The 20,680-nt window shown below is 43.6% G+C and overlaps 2 protein-coding genes across 6 annotated transcripts in view; one reads left to right on the top strand and one right to left on the bottom strand.

Moving 5' to 3' along the window:
• Positions 1–17,692, top strand: part of SGSM3 (small G protein signaling modulator 3) — a 27,274-nt gene extending 9,582 nt beyond the window's left edge. Inside the window, exons 4-23 of one of the 3 annotated variants that reach the window (XM_083400437.1) lie at positions 183–268; positions 1,474–1,540; positions 2,379–2,587; positions 2,683–2,790; positions 4,494–4,637; positions 6,781–6,976; positions 7,653–7,798; positions 8,356–8,580; positions 9,173–9,227; positions 11,145–11,272; positions 11,491–11,646; positions 11,889–11,943; positions 12,121–12,170; positions 12,858–13,010; positions 13,208–13,278; positions 13,819–13,867; positions 14,147–14,232; positions 14,473–14,595; positions 15,852–15,912; positions 16,160–17,692. In XM_083400437.1, coding sequence (XP_083256563.1) covers positions 183–268; positions 1,474–1,540; positions 2,379–2,587; positions 2,683–2,790; positions 4,494–4,637; positions 6,781–6,976; positions 7,653–7,798; positions 8,356–8,580; positions 9,173–9,227; positions 11,145–11,272; positions 11,491–11,646; positions 11,889–11,943; positions 12,121–12,170; positions 12,858–13,010; positions 13,208–13,278; positions 13,819–13,867; positions 14,147–14,232; positions 14,473–14,595; positions 15,852–15,912; positions 16,160–16,240 — 2,249 coding nt within the window. In that variant the 3' untranslated portion in view covers positions 16,241–17,692. The remainder of the gene's footprint in view (positions 1–182; positions 269–1,473; positions 1,541–2,378; positions 2,588–2,682; positions 2,791–4,493; positions 4,638–6,780; positions 6,977–7,652; positions 7,799–8,355; positions 8,581–9,172; positions 9,228–11,144; positions 11,273–11,490; positions 11,647–11,888; positions 11,944–12,120; positions 12,171–12,857; positions 13,011–13,207; positions 13,279–13,818; positions 13,868–14,146; positions 14,233–14,472; positions 14,596–15,851; positions 15,913–16,159) is intronic. The other 2 variants (XM_083400439.1, XM_083400438.1) reach the window with 2 other exon arrangements.
• MRTFA (myocardin related transcription factor A) overlaps positions 17,642–20,680 on the bottom strand; it is an 83,847-nt gene continuing 80,808 nt past the window's right edge. For all 3 annotated transcript variants that reach the window (XM_083400436.1, XM_083400434.1, XM_083400435.1), the window contains one exon: positions 17,642–20,680. In XM_083400436.1, the coding sequence (XP_083256562.1) occupies positions 20,169–20,680 (512 nt within the window). In that variant the 3' untranslated portion in view covers positions 17,642–20,168.

The following is a 20,680-nucleotide window of genomic DNA, read 5'->3' as shown; positions in this document are numbered from 1 at the left end:
GCTTTTCCATGTTTCCATGTGTCCACAGTTTCCTTATGGTGATTTCTGGACTTTAGTAGCACAAAACTGGAGACAGAGTCTTGTGAAGTGTTTTAGGATTGGTTAATCACAGAAGTGTTAGTGTGACTTTCCTGTCCCTTGTGTTCCATTGTTGTGTATGTTTGTAATGTTTTTACATATAGGAAGCTGTACCCCTACTGCTGGTGGGCCCTTCTCTGCTCTCACACCCAGCATTTGGCCTCAGGAGATCTTGGCAAAATATGCCCAGGTACTACTATAAGACAAAGTGAAATAATAAATATTGCACCTAATTTCTCTTTCATTGTTGAATAGTAAACAGTAGTGTCATTATGAATGTTTGTATGTGTCTTCAAGTACCCTTCTAGGCATTTGTGGCATTGAATTGCTGGTTCAGCAGCTGCATTCATTCTAGCATGAATGGAGCTCTCAGGTAAATTGGCACTGCTGGCAAAATCTGATATAGAGCCTGATTCTAATAGTTTATTAGCTGGTAACCTAAACACAAATTATGTCTGATCTTGCATTATGTCTTACATTTGGGTAAAGAAGCCAGGGTATAAAATACTTCAGATGGCTGTGTATACCCTTTTAAAAAGACTGGGAAGTGGAAGCCACGCTCTTGAGACCTTGCCAAAGGTTTCACACATGAATAGCCTATAAATTTAATTAGAAGTGCATGTGCCTGGCACAACATATAAAATGAAAAATCAGCTGTGAAACATAGAGTCCATTGGGATAAAGGCTGCCAGTAAGGAACCCTTACACTGATAAAATAAATAGGCAGCTGCTTGCATGATAGGCACTGTTATATGTACACCTGCTTGGTGATGCTCAAAACTCACATTCAAAGACAACAGGGTTAGGCTGACAAATGCTTTCTGGGGTCATATGGATTAACAGCAATCCCCAGGTTGAATCAGGAATTCTGTGGTAGATCTTTACATCCAAAAGAAATTGGGACTGCTTTGGTACTAATCTTAGCATGTTAGAATTTGGAACAATATTGTGCTTAAGTGGTTTAAACAGTACAGAATTCGAAGTATTAATTGTGTCTAGACTAGAAAAGTAGTTGTGACAAGCATTGCTAAGGATGCACACATGGAGAAGCATAATGGGAGCAGTGTTTCCTGTGCATACAGTATATGTACACATAGAATATTATGTAGACTGAGCCAATGAGTGACCAAATCATCAGTCTGTAGGATTTTGATGCCTTTTAAATAATGAGAAGGGGTTAAGGTTGGGAGAAGCAAGGCAAAAAATCTCCAATGGAAATATCTTCCCAACATGTTCTTCCTAGATTTACTGTGGAAGTTATTTATATAGGCTATAAGAGTACAGCACAAATGCATAGAGTGCTCCCAGTTTTATTTTGGATGCCTGCAGTGTGTAAAAGTGTTGTACCACCTAGTGGCAAAGAATGGAAAGCAATTATTTTCTTCGGTTTTCCAGAAAGAAGAATCTGTTGAACAGCCAGAGTTCCGGTATGATGAATTTGGTTTCCGGGTAGACAAAGAAGGCAAGGCCTTTTATTTTTGTGGTGTAACTTGTGACAAGCTCTCCCTGGGGCTCTGCTTCAGAAGTCACTTATTCTCAGCAGTCCCTTTCCAACTCTTGATTCTAGTGGTGCTTTGAAAGCAGTTGACCTCTAAAGAAATTAACTTCAGGCTTTACTAACATGATAACATTCTTGGTAACATGTCATTTAGGAACAGTGCACATGTATGTAAACAGCAGCTTTTCCTTCTTGAAAAGACATGGAGGTGACAACCAGGATAGGATCAGGGTGTTGCTTGTATGTATTTTAAAGCTGCAATCCATCTACATGTTTGTCTGGGCTCAAGTTCTTGAAACCAGCGGAATCTGAAACCCTGGACAGCGGCTGGAGGCCGCCCAGCGTGACTGGGGAAGCACAGCTAGATGGGCGGGGTATAAATAATAAAATTATTATACGTGTACATTGTTTTCAGAAGATTTAGTGGTATAGAAATCTATATGCAAATAATAAATATTAGGACAGCTAGCCACTTTAGGCATTTCATATGAGCCAGAATACAAATGTTCAAATGGAAAAGTAAACACCTTCATTTTCCTGTTTGAATTTCAACTGGCTGGTGCTCATATACCTCATAAGGGACTGTCAGAGTGGATTTTTCAACATCACCAAAGGTGGTGGTCTGTGCATGCTTTGGGATCAGAATTGGAACTTGGTTATACACTTGCCCAAGCATGCACAACTGAATTCTTGACTCTCTAGATTGTAAAGTCCAGCTTTTCAAGGAATTATTATTTTTCAGATGTAGAAGGCTACTTGCTACTTTCTTGCCCACACCTAAAGCTGGTGTTCTTTGCTACAGATGGCGCGGAGCCAAACTCCAGCAAGCTCTTGGGGATCCCACTGGTTGAAGAGCCACAGCACAGGCTGAAATGGCAGGCCCACTTGGAATTCACACACAACCACGACGTGGGGGACCTCACCTGGGACAAGATAGAAGTCACACTTCCACGTTCTGATAAGCTGCGATCATTGGTGTTGGCTGGCATTCCTCATAGCATGAGGCCACAGGTGAGGCATTCCTGGTTAATCATGAAGGGGAGGAGAGCTTGCTGGTGAGGTTTCCTGTCTTAATCATAAAACCTTTTCTTCCTTCATTCACCCAGCTGTGGATGAGACTGTCAGGTGCTCTGCAGAAGAAGCGAAATTCAGAAATGTCATATCGGGAAATTGTGAAAAACAGCTCCAATGATGAAACCATTGCTGCCAAACAAGTGGGTACTTTGCCATGGGTTAGTTCTTGGGGCTCAAGAAAGGGCACTCTATCAGGTGGGCGGAAGAAAGGGAAGACTAAGAGCAGCGATTGAGAGAAGGAGGGGGTTACCCACTCAGTTTCTCGGAGTTGGTAGTGCTGAAAATGAGCTTAGAGGGATTGGCTCACAGCGTTCCTCCTGATATTAGCCAAGAAAGGATTTACTACCACACATCACCTTTGTGGATTTAAAGTTTATGTAGAACAAGGGGGGGGGGGGTGTTGCACACTTGCTGCCATCATGCTAAAAGGAAAAGAATAAAATCTTCAATTGTTAGAAGGTAGGAAGTTTTGAGGTCTAGGTACAGAACTTTGTAAGCATCTCTCTCAGCCAGCACAAATCTTCTTGCCACTCAGCAGAAGCTAATTACCCTTTAGGTGTAGAGTGTGCATAAAATATCATTCTGTTGATGTACTAACATGTATTCATGAGGCGCTTTGCTTAGACTCTTGCTGTTGGATATAAACACTGAACAAAATGTGAAGAACTAGTCTGGAGATTACTATACAAGGTTGTGTGTCTTAAGCTCTAAATAGCACCACTGAGTCCTAACTTTTAATCCTCTGACTCTTAGAGCAGTTCCACACCATACATTTAAAGTACTTCCAACACGCATTTAATGCACATGACTTTCCCCAAAGAATCCTGCGAAGTGTAGTTTCCTCCTCATAGAGGCACAATTTCCAGCATCCTTAACAAACTATAGTTCCCATGAATATTTGGGAAAAGCCATGTGTTTTAAACGTGCATTAGATGTGCTTTAAATATATGAGGTACATCTGCCCTTAGATTAATGTGATTCTCAGCCCATTAAGGGCAAACACCAACAACCTAATGAAGGGGACAGGACTTTGTAAAACTAGTAGGGAAGACGAAGCAACTTTATAAATAAAGCAAAATGGGAGATACCATGTATAGCGCTGTGAGTGCCTCCTTCAGATCTCATACCTTTTGCAAGGTGCATAAAGTTGAGCCTTCCTTCCCCCCATTATAACTAATCTGTCACCAGTCGTTGGAAGGTAAATATTTTTTTGCTTCAAGTAGGCAGGAAGAAAAAGAATCACTGAGTAGAGGCATCCAAGACAGCCTTTGGAACTGGGCAAGGCTTCTGAAGCAAAAGTCAACCCTTAAAGCAGGCTTTGGTAGCCTGGTACCGTCCAGATGTTTTGGACTGCAATTCCTATCATCTCTGGCCATTCTGTTGGGAGCCAAAGTCCAACAACATCAGGAGAGCACCAGGTTGAAGAAACCTGCTAATAGGCCCTCTCACAATGGCACCATTGATACTGTTTGTGGCAGTCAGGGTCTCATCCAGGCTGCTTTAGTAGGGGGAAACTGCTAGAATGTGCATTGGCACATAAAACCCAGTACTATTTGGTACATTTTTATCTTGAGTGTGCAGTAAGAGATGTGCTTCTTACTCACTTTGAGCAGTTCACTTCCGGTTGCAGATGAGGCATTATACTGAATGGATGGAAGTTTGCATGTGCTTTGTGAGGCTTCCATTCTGAGGTGAAATGGCAGCCTCAGACTACAGGCCTACTTTGTGGGGGTGCAAAGAATGTAAGGGCAGCGCAGGGGACTAGAGAAAGAAAAAAGAAGATGGGGAGGATAATTGCTAACTGAGTCTAGAATGCTAATCTGTGATACTTGATTTCTGTTAGATTGAGAAGGATTTGCTCCGCACCATGCCCAGCAATGCCTGCTTTTCCAACATGAATAGTATTGGAGTGCCGCGGCTACGCAGAATTCTCCGGGGACTGGCATGGCTGTATCCCGAAATAGGCTATTGTCAAGGCACTGGCATGGTAAATAAACCTCTCCTATTGTGGTTATATGTGAGTTGTTATTGTTTCCCTTGGGACTCTGCTCACAAGCAGGTGAGAGGGATTCACAGGTACCTGTATAGGCAGCAACATACTTTTTTTTATCCAGTAGAAATAATAAAATAAGTTTACTGCATAGGTAATGGCACCACTAAACATAATATATTACTCCTGCCAGGAGTAGCATGACCATGGTGAGTATTTGCTAACACCCAGCTGTAAGCCATAAAGTCGCCTGTTTCAGGTATAGCCACTGTAACTTGGAGAACCTCCACATCCTCAGAAACAGCCACCAAGAATTGGAAGTAGGGAAATGGAGATTCCTACAGTCATCTGTGCAGTTAGATGTCCTATATGTTTCAGCAGGGGGAATGAAGAATTGTTATACCACATAGGTGCCATTTTCAGCAACATCCCTTTTGCCCATGTAATATTCACTGCAGCTCAAGGTCTTTGTGATGGGGAGAAATGAAGGCCGTTTCAGTGGCAGGGCTCACCAAAGACTCTGGAGCTACCTCTGTATGACTAGCAAAGTTATTAGCACCATAGGTTAGAATCAAAGTTACTTTATGAACTTATGCTACATTGCTCCCTATTCATAACTCTGTTTAGAATTTATTTAAATCATATGTAAGCCAGCCTGTAGCACAAGCTCCCAACTTGGCTCACATTGAGAGAGTGGCCCACAGTTATGCAATGGAAAACTAGCAGACAAGTCAGTCTACAGATAGTAAGCCTTTAGGAAGTGCAAGTAAGGGTGAACTGGAGGCGGTATCACTCTGTACACCTGAGGACATCCATTCCAACAAGCTAGACATATCAAAAGGAGCAGACTGCTCTACAGAATTACCAGGCCCAAGGGTAATTTAATTCTGGGGATGCATCATTGTCTGCCTGACAAAAATGCTCTGGTTATTTATGAGATGGAGAATTAAATCAAAAGCTGCATCCAGTGAGGAAATGTAGTTACGAGTGACTTCAGTTATCCTCACGTAGATTGAATCAGTGTGTGTTCCTGTAACAACAACAAAATACAATTACTAGAAAGGCTAAATGACTGTACCTTAGAGCTGACGGTCATGGAGATGACCCTGCACTTAATTTTAAGTAGTATTCAGGGCCTGTTGTGACATATAAGTGTCGTTAAACTGCACTATAAAATTCAGCATATATATGCGGATGGACAATCCCCCAAAAAGTTTAGCACAGTCATGTTTGATTTTGTAGAGGAAACTTAGGGGCGGGGGAAATAAGACTTCCTTCAGAAAATGGAAGTTTTGTATAAATGAGAACAAAATAAGCACAAACTTAGAAAAAGAAACAATAAGGGCAGCATTCCCTTCTGGTCAACCTTCCAGGGGTGAAATGCCAGTAGTGGACAACCAACTGTGCAGAGCAACGAATGTGCACTGTGCCTTGTGTGGTAAGCTGCTTCCTAGACACACCCCTCTCTACCCAGGCAGGCAAGTATCATAGTTCAAGGACACATTCCAACCAAGCGAAGGGACTTGAGGAGGATGTAAAGCAGGGCTGGTAGGGATGTGGTCTGGGGACTGGAGGGCCATAAGGATCCTTCTCCCTCTTATAGAAGAACTTTGGCAATTAAGCAGTATATTAAGAGCTCAAATAAATAAGTCTTCCTGGAGTCACAGAGGTTTCCTTTATCCCATTATTATCCTTTTACTGAAACTATGAGGCTGCTTTGCATGAAAACATTATAGTATTGCTCATTTGGCCCAAAGGTTCGTCATCTAATATCCTGTTCTCACCATGGCTAATTACTTTCTATCCCTAAAATTTTGCTGCTGTGAGGGAGGCCACCAGTGGGCTGTTACAGATGCTTTTCAGCTTACAGTGGTACCTCGCAAGACGAATGCCTCGGAAGATGAAGAACTTGCAAGACGAAAGAGTTTTTCGTTTTCTGAGTTGCTTCGCAAGACGGATTTCCCTATGGGCTTGCTTCGCAAGACGAAACGTCTTGCGCCTTTTTTTAAAAACCTCCAATGCATTCCTACGGGAAACCGTCAATACACAGTGGTGCTTCGCGAGACGAAAAAACTCGCAGAATGAATTAATTTCGTCTTGCGAGGCACCACTGTATCTCCATGTATTCCTCTTCTGCTAGGTAGTCGCTTCCTTACTTCTTTTCTTGGAAGAGGAAGATGCCTTCTGGATGATGTGTGCTATCATTGAGGACCTGGTGCCGGCCTCCTACTTCAACACTACTCTGATGGGCGTCCAGACTGACCAGCGCGTCTTGCGGCATCTCATTGTGCAGTACTTGCCACAGCTGGACAAACTTCTCCAGGAGCATGACATTGGTGAGAGCCTCCCTTGGGCAGCTGAAGGTTTTGAGCTTCAGGGTACAGCTCTCTTCTGTGAGCCACATTGTTAACACACTGTGCATGTGGCTGCTAAGGGAATTTAGTAGTGCAGATGAGTCAAACATGCTTTTGAGCATGAGTCACTTTAGCTTGGTATTTGGGTTGAAATGGAAGGAAATATATGCTTGTGTGTACATAAGCTCTTGTGCTATTTGAAAATTCTTGTTTTAAGCAGAAATATTATCAGTGGCCTCATTTGCTTGTTATTTGCTTGTTATGGCAAGCTATAGTTAATGGCTTGCTGTGAATGTGCCTATTTGGGCCACTTTTCCTGCATACCAGTAGCAAGCAAACTACAGTCCTTTGCTTAGTATTCTGTCTGAACTAGGAACTAGGTTGTTTTGCTGCAAGCAAACCACAATCTGTAGGCAAGTTTAGTCCTTGGTTTACTGATCATTGTTTATTTTGCTCTGGCTTGACATAGTGAAAAGGACTGAGAAGGGAGCTGTATTTGCCTGCACTGACATGGGTAGATTATTTGGAATAGATGTGAGTGTTCTCTGTTTTATGTTGGAAGTGGAAAGGCAGGAGGGCAGGAGTAGGATGGATTCTTCCTCGTGTGGGTGACTGGTAAACTAGAATGATACACCTTCTTTACTGTCTCCATTCACAGAGCTCTCCTTGATCACCCTGCACTGGTTCCTCACATCATTTGCTAGTGTTGTGCATATCAAGCTGTTGCTACGAATTTGGGACCTCTTTTTCTACCAGGGCTCCATAGTTCTCTTCCAGGTCACACTGGGCATGCTCAGCATGAAGGTAAGCAACATTCCTCCGCTTTCCCCTCATGGAATGAGTTTTTATATACAGGGACCGCTCTCCCGATTCCCCACCCCATCTTAGGTATTTGGGGAATCCTTTATGAGAGGCGGTCTGTGTGTGTAAGGAAAGAAAAACAAAAAATCCCATATATCGTTCTTTTGAAATCTGGGTGTGCAGTAGCTCCTTTTGCCACCCGCTGTTGCCTTTGCTGCTTTTTTGTCTTCTGAATAATGCCAGCGAACTAGCATATAGACTGGGATTGTTGACAATGATTTGTTTCAAGAAACACTTTGAGAAATAACCTCTGCTCTTCTGGTTCTGTGTTGGGCAAATTGATGTGTGGCTGAAATTCAGTGTAGCATTAAGGAATTCCTTTATAGGAAAATAATTGGGTGCAAAGGGAGATTAACGGAAGCATGCATTAATTGTTGTCCTGCATTCACCATGCAAACTTTCATCATGGGAATAGAGTTAGATGCAGATAATGGGGCTGTGAGAATTGCAAGGGTATTCCAGAGCATAACACGCAGAATGCCTTGTTCCTGTTAATGCAGGAAGATGAGTTGATTCAGTCAGAGAACTCTGCCTCCATCTTCAACACACTCTCAGACATCCCCTCTCAAATTGAAGATCCAGACGTGCTCCTGCAGGAAGCCATGCGTGTCGCTGGTTCCCTGACGGACGTGGCAGTGGAGACTCAGAGGTGCAAGCACCTGGCTTACCTCATTGCGGACCAAGGGCAGCTGCTCAATGCAGGGGCTTCTGTCAACTTATCAAAGGTGTGTTTCTAAAGCTCTTGGGAATCACAAGTTAAAAAATATTTCCTTTCTCAGGCTTGGCTTCTGTTGCCTTTGTTGTTCATAGGTAGTGGTAGTGATGTTGAGTCAGTCTTGGATGTATTATTGAAGACGTGCTGCAAGACTTCCCATACTTCCTGCTATGTCCAGGATAGCTTTTCTGGTCACCCATACTTCTCTTTTTCTATCCCCCTTGGGCTGGCATGTTGTTTGAGGGAGAGGTTCTTGCTGTTGGCTTTTTGTAGCTTTATTTTAGATCTTGTTATTTATGTGGAAATTGTTCCGTTTCGTTGTGTATTCTTTGATGTTTTATTTATTGTTTATGACTACTTTCATTATGTTGCAGTTATGTATTATTTTTGTGTTGTAAGCTGCCTTGAGCATGATTTGAACTGTGGAAAGGTGGCATACAAATAAAAATTTGTACGTATGTATGTATGTATGTATGTATGTATGTATGTATGTTTGATGTACGTGACCCACAAGATCTGTTTTATCATACTGAACATAATGTCACTATAGCATTTTTACTATATTCTCTCTTTAATGAGTCTTGGTCTTCTGTCTCTCTCAGATTGTGCGACGCAGGACGCAGCGTAGGAAGTCTGGCATCACCTCTCTGCTTTTTGGTAAGGAGAAATGCATGAGCATATTATTCTTGCCTGCACAGGTTGGAACAGTTGAAAGAGCAAACATGGTAAATGTAGAGGGCAAAACATAGTTGGAGTCTGCAAGATTGGCTGTGTGTTGGCCCTTTACACTCAACCATATTTTATTTATTTATTGTGTACTGGGATGTGTAATGGAATGAGCCAAATAAATCCTCAAGCTTCCTTCCACCCTACCCCCCACCCCGATGCGGAATAAGTGGCTGAGGGTGGGAAAAGGAGTACAGTAGTACCTCGGGTTGCATACGCTTCAGGTTACAGACTCTGCTAACCCAGAAATAGTGCTTCAGGTTAAGAACTTTGCTTCAGGATAAGAACAGAAATCGTGCTCTGGCAACAGTAGGAGGCCCCATTAGCTAAAGTGGTGCTTCAGGTTAAGAACAGTTTCAGGTTAAGAACGGACCTCCGGAACGAATTAAGTACTTAACCCAAGGTACCACTGTACATGAGTCAGAGGCACATTCAGGTTCATTCCAGCTTGTGCACATTGCGCAAAATTATGATTTAGTGCAAACATGGCCATAGATTGTCCTTGCACTATTGTACACTGTACTAAGCACTCTGCTTGCCTTCAGGGTAAGTAAAGAGACACTTCTGTCTGCTGCCTAGATTCATCTTTTTAAAAATTAACCTCTTGGGAGTCATGTCCAAGCTGTTTATTCTGCTGTACGCAGGAGTGTTCCTCTTCAGTGGCTGTGATGGAACCCCAGGTGAAGCCCGTGCTCTTTGTCCTCTTTAAAGGTCCAGAGAAAGAAAGTAATATGAGACACACAAGTAGTATTTACAAGTAGAGAACTGCCCTCCTTACTTATTGATCACTTCTGAAAGGCTGCACTACTTTTGAGACTATTCACTAATAAAGGTCTGTCCCTGGGCAATCCGCTCTGCAGAAACAAACCTGTTTTTTAATCTGTGTAACTGCCATGGGGTTTATAGGCCTTTGAATCCCTCACTGAAGTTGCTTTGTAGGGAGCTCAGGGCAGTTAACTTAGTTTTAAGTTTACACTGTAGGTGTGCCCTTATTTTATTCTAACTTAAGCACACTCTTAGGTTTTTTTTATGTAGCTTTTGAGGAGGCCTGAGAAACTGAACTAGGCTTCAGTCTCTTTTCTGCCAAGAGGCTGGTTATAAAACATATTTATGGGGCTTTGAGATGGGGCATAAGGCACATCTCCAGTTTTTCTCATTTCATGTATTCATGTGGAACACAGATTGGATTTTTTAAAAGAGCTGTTGTAATTAACATCAGTTCAGGAATAGAGCGGCACTAAAAAGTAAAAGGAAAAACACAATTGTTAGGAACTAGGTATGGGTGAAAATAAAGCAGCAAGTATTCCATTGCCCATAAAACTCCTTGAAACACCCTTATGTAGAATAGTGTGTAGAGTTCTGTTGCCCTATCTTAAAAGAAATATCCTGCAGAAAGGCAACTAAAAGTATAAGACTTTAGGAAAAGATATGACTAGTGGAAGTGGATGTGATTGAGACATGAAATGATGGAAAAAATTCATCCTCTCTTGTTATACTAGAAGGGCAATGGCAATGGTCTTATTTGCTCCTTTGTTTAGACCAAGGATTTCTAACCTGTGGTAGCATGACCAGTGGCTAGGGAGTATGGGCGCTGTAGTCCAAACATCAGCATTGGCCAACTTTGGATTAGACAATTGAATAGAAGGGAAGTCTGTCTTTTTGCTATGAGAACAAAATGGAAACTCAGTGTATAGAAGCAGTATGTTTCCAAATAGCAGATGCTTCAGATGAAGAGGGGAAAACTAAGAGAATGATGATGATGGTTTACCCCACGCATCTGACTGGGTTGCCGCCTTGCTCTGCTTGAGTGATTTCCTTATCCTTCCTTTGTTTCTGCCCTCCTTCCAGGGGAAGATGACATGGAGGCACTGAAGGCCAAGAACATTAAGCAGACGGAGCTGGTTGCAGAGTTGCGCGAGGCCATCCTGCAAGTGGCACGGCATTTTCAGTGTGTGGATCCCAAGAGCTGCAGCATAGTGAGTAGGGGATCTCCCACAAGAAAACCTATGCTTCCTGCTACTGAGATGGTTACCACTGTATACCCAATTTACTGAAGGAGGGGCTTGTTGGGTGAGAACTTGCCTCATGAGGGAATATGGGAAGAAACAAAACTGGAAGAATGTCCTCATCCCTTGTTAATCTCTGCCTTCTGCTTGGCATGAATTCAGATTACTCTTGTTTGTCCCCCAACCAGGATTTGACTCCTGATTACACCATGGAGAGCCACCAGCGGGACCATGAAAGCTATGTGGCTTGTTGTCGGAACCATCGGCGACGGGCCAAGGCATTGCTGGATTTTGAGCGCCATGATGATGATGAACTGGGCTTCCGTAAGAATGATATCATCACGGTACGATGGTCGGGACCAACAGAATGGTAGCATCATGTAGGGGGGTGGAGAAATCAGACATTATTTGAATAAGGAACAACAAACAGAGTGAAGTTTTTTTCTGCAGTATACACTAAAAATAATTGGGGGCAACTTCCACTACGTGGGTATCTCAGCTCAGATTCCATATTTGCTCCCATACATTGCTTGCTGCTCCTCTTTTTCCTCCGTATGATCAATTTCCCTCCTTTCAATTGCTGCAGATCATCTCTCAGAAGGATGAGCACTGTTGGGTGGGAGAACTGAATGGCCTGAGAGGTAAGTGCAAATGGGATTTGTGTGAGGGAGGAATCTTTGTCCACCCCCAAACAATAATGTTAAATCTATGGGGGGGGGGCCCCTACCTTCACAGCCTGTGCCACAAATACTGTTTGCTTATATACAGACTGATACCAAGACTAGATTGCTATCCTGATATTTCCCTGCTCTTTATAGGTTGGTTTCCTGCAAAGTTTGTGGAAGTTCTGGATGAACGGAGCAAAGAGGTAATGTTTCCATATTAAATTTATGGTCCTGCTTCCTGCCATTAGTGTCTACTGTTCTCTGGATCCTTGTAAAGGACATGGTGGGGAAGTAGATGCTGAGAAGCAGAGTTTCGGTCTGGGCGAGTGGGAATCACATGCTGCAAAAGTCCATACCTCTTAGTCACCCAATGACAATCTGGGTTACCTGAACACAAAACCATTAAATATAATCTCATTCTGTGGAAGATTTGTGCACTGTATGTTTCAGATTTGGGAAATATGAGATACCGTTATTCCCCTACCCCAGTGGGAGAGGTAGACCATATAGGAATAAGGTGACAAATCCAAGCTCACTCAATAAATCCGTGGCAAAGCCAATAATTTATATTTGGGATGGCTGAAGATAAAACCAGATTTGCCAGCAACCAGTTGGGAGGGGCAGTGAAAGGGATAGTCTAACAGCTTCATTCATATACTTGCTAGCCAGGTGATTGGAGGAGCTTGGTAATGCCAACTGTGAGCTTATTAAACTATTTTGTCATATGGACTTTGCGGTTGCCTAGGCATCCTCCTATGAAATAGCGGGGTGGGCATATGAAACAGCATTCATAAATAGGATGGTAAATATTATAGTATCTACCATATGTGCCTTTCTGTTTGCTGTGGCTTCTCATCCATTAATGGAGGCTGTTCTCTTGTTCCTCTAAGTATTCCATTGCTGGAGATGACTCTGTCACTGAAGGTGTGACGGACTTGGTTCGAGGGACACTCTGCCCAGCCCTCAAAGCCATATTTGAACACGGGCTGAAGAGGCCATCTCTGCTGGGGGGGCCCTGCCACCCCTGGCTCTTCATTGAAGAGGTAAGAGAGGCACTTGGTGTCTGCAGGGTCTTTAGAAATAGTATGGCAAGTACATGACACCTCTGTGCACCTGGCAAGTACAGAGGCTTCTGGGAGAGTGTAGTAATTGCAGGCGGGGGGGGGGGGGGACCTGCTGGTCTGTCCCAATAAGAGACAGCTGTATCAATAACTGTGCTTGTGCGCTCTTCTCTATCTAGGCTGCTGGGCGAGAAGTGGAGCGTGACTTTGACTCTGTGTATTCTCGTCTTGTGCTCTGCAAGACCTACAGGTAAATGTTTCTCTCATCAGTCGAGTGAATTAGATGTTCCCTGTCTGTCATGTACCCTTCCTGCTGATACTTATTTTTCTTGCAATGTTTTCACATATTACCTTGTCAAACAGATAAACAACTGTTTGACATTTGGAAGACCTAAGGCAGCCCTGTTCAGGGAAGTTCTCCACAGTTGATGTTTTATTGTGTTTTTATTATTTTGTTGGGAGCCACCCAGAGTGACTGAGGCAACCCAGTCAGATGGGTGGCATATAAATAATACAATGGTGGTGGTTATAGTCCGGGTTATTGATGTAGGATGGGCTAGCCAGTGGCTGCTGCAGATTTTACTTACCAAATGAGGCTTTCTTCAGAGGGCTACAAGCTTTTAGTGGTGTAGGCTCCTAGCCAAGTGGCCTGTGTTGAAATTTGCAAGGACTACTGAGAATCTTCTTTGAAAGGAACTGTTGCTTCTATCCTGTGTGTGGCACTGGGTAGGGCAAACATCTGACCCTCGCTTGTTTGGTATCAGCTGGATCTGTTAATTTACTGTTCTAGGTTGGATGAAGATGGGAAAGTGCTAACTCCAGAGGAGCTGCTTTATCGGGTAAGCTGTTCTAGTGTTTTAATTGGGTGTGGTGATGTCATGAAGGTGTCTTTATGACGGGACAGTCTGTTTTCAGGGTCTAATGATGAGGACTTGTGCCAAGCCCAGAGGGCTGTGTCTTCCAGCAGGTGGCGATCTAGAGTCCTTTCACTCTCATTGCCTCTAAGGCCCAAATGCTTTGGGTAGAATACCTTTTGCATGCAGTTTGAGCTTTTTGGCTCCCAGGAGAGAAAGGCTGCTGAATAAGAATCCATATAACTCCCTTTCCCCCCTTTGCAGGCGGTGCAGTCTGTCAACATGTCCCATGATGCAGTACATGCCCAGATGGATGTGAAGCTTCGTTCTCTTATCTGCATTGGACTGAAGTGAGTCTTCCAGTTCTTTTTCATACAAGGCTGCTTTTGTTAGCAGAGAACAGGAGCCTAATGGGTGGCTTAGATTGGGCTTCATCAGCAGGGGCTGTGAGCTGGCAGCCAAAGGTGTGATCTGCTCTGCTGCTTCCGAGCCACAAGGTCTTCCACCTTTTATTTTCCCTGGGTTTCCTTATGCAGTGGCAATGGAACATGTGTGTGTGCTAGTAACTTCCCCTGTGCCTTGTTTTTCAGTGAGCAGGTGCTGCATTTGTGGCTTGAGGTGTTGTGCTCTAGCCTGCAGACCGTGGAGAAATGGTTCCATCTCTGGTCATTCTTGCGCAGTCCTGGCTGGGTGCAGATCAAGTGTGAGCTCAGGTAGGTGGAACCTCCTTTTCCCCACTTTATTTTACTGCCCAACTCCACCTCCTGGTAGCTGCAGCCTTATGTAAGTGAATGAAATCATACTTGGCTATGTCATACAGGGAGAGAGGGTATGCTAATTGCTTTCATTGCCCAATCTTAGCCTCCTTGGGAGGAATAGGTCTTTATGTGCAAGGCTAATGGCAGTACATTGTGATGAGCTCATCAGTCATTATCCTAGCAGAATAGGATTTTTTCCCCCTTGCCATCATACACCACCAAACCTTCTTGGTTGCCACAGCCAACATCTCCAGAAAAATAGAAAATAACCAGTTGTCACAGCTCATATGAAGATGCATCAGCCAGGCTGGCTCATGGAAGAGTAAAAGGGCTCATCCATCCTTCTGCTTGCCCCGCCACTTTCCCAATCCCTGTTTGCTGCTGGATTGGGTCAATCTGCAGAAAACGTGATGTTTCAATTCAGTGGCAAATGGGATTTTCCCGGGGGAAACCAGTGGGGCAAGCAGAAGTGTGGACAACTACTAAGAGGGAACTGCTCAGAGTTTCTACATTGAGAAGGCTTTTTGCCTTAGATGATCATGAATGAGAAGGGATAAACACAGGGGAATGGGTACACTTGAGCTTCAGCTGTAGTAGAGCTGAGTAGAAAGCAAACTACAAAGGAGTTTGTGTGCAGCAAAACTAGGAGAAAATGTATTGATTACTGAAGTACCCGAGTTTTGTATTTCTTAAGGACAGTTAGACCTGGAAGCATGCTTCTTCTAAATCATACAACTTGTCTCCTATGTTCTTACACAGCTGTCAATTGTGCCTGTGGCACTGCCAAGTGCTCTAAATAAGGATGCTGGGAATCCTCTTTTTAAAATAAAGTATTGTCTCTTAAATAGATGTGGCAGTATATATTCCACATCAGCTGTGTTAATTGTGAGGTGACAGAACAATTCAGGTCTAGATTTTTCTCAAGGGTTTTTTAAAGAGCCACTTTTAAAAAACACCACCAAGCACCCACGCCTGTTTTCTTTCTTGCTTCTTCACTTCTTTGAAATGTCAGATGTCTTGAAGACTTGATTTGTGGCAGTAGACAGATACAATGTTTTGCAATTCTTGTTTATGGAACAAGCACAATTTTTAATTGTAAGAACAGAATGAAGTAAATGTGTCAGAACTTAATGTGGGTTTCAGTTTGATTACTTTGCCTATAGTGTTTGCATAGCCCTCCTTTTAAGCTCTCTTAATATGTTCTGTTGCAGAGTCCTCAGTAAATTTGCATTCAGCCTTTCTCAGGATTGGGAACTCCCTGTAAAAAGAGAGGTAAGCATGTGTCCCTTTAGTCAATCAACAGCCCATGCATCTGCATCAACCCCAGTTTGGGGTTAGACTGTGTTCTCTCTTATATTTGCATAGGGGGCTGAGGTACAGCAGGCTAATCTTTGCCCCAGCCTGGACCCTTTTGTTTCCCGGGATGGTATGGTGGTGGGCCCTGAAGCACACACACACAGTACATGCATATTAGTGACAGTGGGGAAATGTGAAAAAACCCTTTGCCTTCCTTTTTTAGGAGAAGAAGAAACCACTGAAGGAAGGAGTCCAGGACATGCTTGTGAAGCACCATCTCTTTAGCTGGGACATAGATGGGTGATTCTTTGGCCTCAGTTTGGACTTCTTGGATGACATCAAACCATTGGCATATTCTCCTCCCTCGCAGCCTGTTCCCCCTTCAGTCTGTCCCTCTCACCAACCGTCTTTGCTTGTCAAGAGTTCTCTTGTGGACTGGTATCAGTTTGCTTCACAGGTGGGCAGTAGCATATTGAAGAGAGCAGGGGTTGTGCTGCATTGTTTGAAACTTTGGCTGTCTAGCTTCCCTTTCCCATGGTGTCACTAACTTGATTGTGCAGAGCATGTGCATATTATGGAAGTCATGTACCACTCAGGAGTCTGTGCCCCTTGGATACCAAGCCTGTTCAAGGCCTGCTAGTCTGGGCAAGAGGGAAGACAGTAATGTTAGACAGAAAGTTGTCTAGGTGTGGTGTACAGCAAGAGGGGATTCCCCCAAGGTTAACCAATCTAGCTGTTAAGATTCATTTATGGCAGGGAGAGGAGACCAACAGATTCCAAGTTCCTCCAAGGCTCACTTTATTCATGTTTATTTTCTTACATACGCTAACATGTGAAACACCCCTTATTAGTGTGTGTCTGAAAGAGAAACTGTGATTCATGACTAGTTTTCCCAGGTGCTACAGTGCAGGAATGGCTGGGCTACTGCCACAAAGTGCCTAAAATGGCTAGCTGGTTTAAAACTGCCTTGGGTGGCGCAGCAGGAGCCTAGCCTTTAATTCTGGCTCTTAGCTGAACAGCATCAGTTCATTTTAGCCTGGAACTTTGTAAAAAAAGAGAGAGATTACCAAAAGATGTAAAATGTATCCAGAAATCTCTGTATATTTTGATGTAGCTTAGCAGAAAATGGATTCAGGACCGAGATGGCTCAGGGAGTCAGCTGCAACCTACACTGATGATGATGGTAGAGGCTGCAAGACAGGAGCACAATCACTTGTCATTTTGGTTTCTAAGTAAATTGCACATCTTGTGACTAAGACAGTAATAGGGAAGTAGGACTGCTTTTCAGATGCCTTTAGCCTTATTTCTGTTCTCCTGAGTTATGTGGAAGTATTAGTAGTTGGAAGGAAAAATTGACACTTCTGCGAATGATTCTAGGATTTGAATATTAAGTAAATCAGCCTTGAAATATTGTGTTTCTTATTCAGTGAATAGTACTGTTACAGTCTGGTCAGCTAAAATATACTGACTGTGACCTGGATGAGAATAGACTGCAAGCCCCTTTCCCCATAGCTGCATTCTGTTCTACTACTGGATAATTTGCCACACTTCTTTCAAGGTGCTGTTTTTAGGAAGGAGAAACTGTCACAATGGCGTGAAATGGCTCTTCATCCCTCCACAAATGTTGAATGCCTTTGCTGTCTTTTCACCATGGCACGTATCAGTATCCATTATGCCATGACCAAAGATGAGATGTACAAAGATGTTACAACACAATTTTTTTTAATAAAATGGATTTTTCAAATAACTGAAAAAATAATTTGATTTATCCATAATATTCATTCCATACCCTTTTCCAGTTGCATGTTCACTCCAGGTCCAATACTATAGCACTGCGTAAGCCTCTTGCGGGTGCTGATAACCCCTTTCATTGATGCATAGTGGAATAAGTGTGCGTGCTAATCAAATACAAGCAGTGGTTATCAGCAGAAGAGTGCGTACATTCAAACCAAAGGAAGACCCTTAGACTCTTGTTTTACTTTGGGGATATAAAAGGAGAATTTAGGGAACTTGTTTGCAGACACTGGCAAAAAAGCCCATCTTAATACCAGTCACTTTCTCGTTCCACAAAAGAGTAGTATTCCTACAATGGGCTTAACCCATAGCACTTTTCTTCATAATTTTACACTAGACATGTTTACCCTTTCAAAACCAGGCAGCTGTTGGAGGATAGCACTTTCAGCACAAACTCACTGCTGCTGCTGAAGCAGCCCTGATCTGGCCAACAAGTACTTTCCAGCCTAAACTCCATAACTGCTCTTAGTCTGAAAACAGGTAAGATGATACTACTGAACCAGATCCTCTCCCCACAATAAGTTGGCTTATTCTGCTTTTCTATACTGTGAACAATCCCAAGTCTAGATCCAACCTTCCCAATCAGTGATAGACTGAGTGACAATATTAGTAGTACGTCTTGAAGAGTATACAAGAGATACGCCACCTTCAGCAGCCATTAATCTAATTTCCAAAACAGTCATATTTTACTGAATGAAATAAGACTCACGTGCAGTTGGCCATTTCAGGATAATGGCTAATCACATAACTAATATTCTCTTCAATTCCACTCATCATAAAAGGGGGTGTTTAGGATATGTTATGTAGACTTGATAAAATATAGGAGAAACAGAAGGGGCTCCTGGATCCTGTCAAATGGCAGGACCCTTCTTCCTTCTGCTTTGGGGTGAAAGGCAGTGCCAGCAGACACATTTAACTACGTATTTTCTATGGGAGGGAAAGAGACTAATAGAAATACAATTTCCTTTGAGTGACATGTGCAATAAGGCTAAAGCTGGTAGTCTAAGGACCAAATCCTCTTTCCCACCAAACCACAGGCTAAAATACCAGCTCCCCAACAGTTTACCACACAGTAGGAGCTAAAGGGAAGTAACTACCCCCTAACCAGGTAGATAACTTCATCTGCTTTCCAAAAACAAAACAAGTTTTATAACGGCTATATACAGAAATTTTACCAGCTATAAATGAAACCAGGTATCAAGAGGCAAGACTGTGGTTTCTAACCATTCTCTTAACCACACAGCAGCAGGGACTATGGCTACAGGAAAGTTCCTCTGTGCAATGAAAGACATGCAACTCCTTAGGCAAGCAGCACCAAAAACACTTGCCTCAGAGAGGAGGTTAGTGCTCATGCTCTCGGAGATCAGCTGAACTCTCCAAACGGAAGTGGAGCCACAACCCTTAACCTACAGCCAAGACCAGACATCCCCATGACACCAACCTGCAGATCAGAGAAAGCTATATACTTCATATGCAGGAAAACCCTTGGGATGAGTAGCTGAACTGAAACCCATGAACAGCATAAGCACTAAGAACAGGAGCATAGTGCAGCTCATCTGCTCCAGTGCCAAAGGCCCAAACTTCACAGAGCACCACCACTTTGAATAAGTAAGTTCTAGCCAACTAGGTTTCATAGGCAGGGTTATTAAGAGGAGGTGGCAGAGCTATTACAGGGGGCTAGGAGTATCATCCCCGATGCAGCTGTCTTGATTCATAACCAACTGAGTACCTGAGACAACAATGTCAGGTGAGATACAACAGCTAGGGCATACAGCCGCCTCTTAAGTTTTAGTGGAACAAGGGCTACATGCAGGAATTAGCAAGCCAAAGGAAGATGGCTATTATCTAAGCTGTGGCACATAACCTGGGCTTGGCTTTCTTGCCAGGCAGAAAGCACCTATACTATGGCATTGTTAGGGAAATGCTCTTGGAACAGGATCCTCATCCATATAAGCAGAAACCTCACTAGTCCTGTACTCATCCTCCCACCTCCTCATCTCCAAAGATGGCCAAATTAACTTTTGCCCAGTTAAAAAAAAGCACAGTTGCCTTCTAACAAGGCAGACTGAAGGTCAGGAAGGAATCCTGGTTTCTCCAGTAAGTTCTTCCAAACTGCTTTTGATTCTTGGCTTCGAACTAAATCCTCAACCCCACCCAGAGGCAGCATTCCATTCTGAAAACCTCCAACAAGTCATACAACTGGTACGACCACTGAACATTTGAGGAAAGGACCATGCCTTAGTCCACCAATAGCTATGAGAAGTGTGGTAGCTTGCCTGAGGTTGAATCAGAAGACATCACTGGTACGTGCCCTTGGCTCTAGCTTCATGAAAGCTGGTCAAAATGCAGGGCTCTTAAGAGGCGACTTTCACTTAAGAGCCCATCCATGTCCTACAACCCAGCTGTACCGCTCCCCTGAAGTCTGCATGCTCAGAGAGCTATAAGCAAGAATCCCAGTGCAGCTGTAAATCATGTCCATCAAGGAAGTCTGTGGAGAAGAGGCTAGGTGTTGCAGTACTGAGGGGGGTGAGGCTCATCACTGGCCCTCCTGACAGCTCCAACCAATCCATACTGTCCAAGTTAGCCTCTCCCAGGTCCAAGCTTGGTTCCCCAGTGGACTCAGGGGCAAAGTGCAATTCTGATGTGTCCATAGGTGAAGATGGGTGGTCCAGGATAGCTGAACTGCTTAGCATCTCGCTGTAGAGGTCAATTAGGGACAGAGGCTCAGGTCCATCAGGGCCAGCTGTCAGCAAGGGGAGGCCAGTGCTGCTTACCAAGAAGTCTTCCAGCCTGCCTGCTGGGGTGGGATTAATAGAGCTGGAGTGGCTCATGGGCACCTGCAGGGGGAGCTCTGAGGAATGGTGGCTGTTGGACGGAGAAGGGCATCCTGGGGAAATAGTGGCGCCTTTCCTTCCTGGGGAAGATTGCTCCTTGAATTGAGCTGAAATCT

Source organism: Podarcis tiliguerta (assembly GCF_965153285.1).
Source record: "Podarcis tiliguerta genome assembly, chromosome: 10".
NCBI classification, from domain to species: Eukaryota; Metazoa; Chordata; class Lepidosauria; order Squamata; family Lacertidae; genus Podarcis; species Podarcis tiliguerta.
The sequence above is the reverse complement of the archived record's forward strand: the minus strand, read 5'-3'. Positions and strand labels throughout refer to the sequence as shown.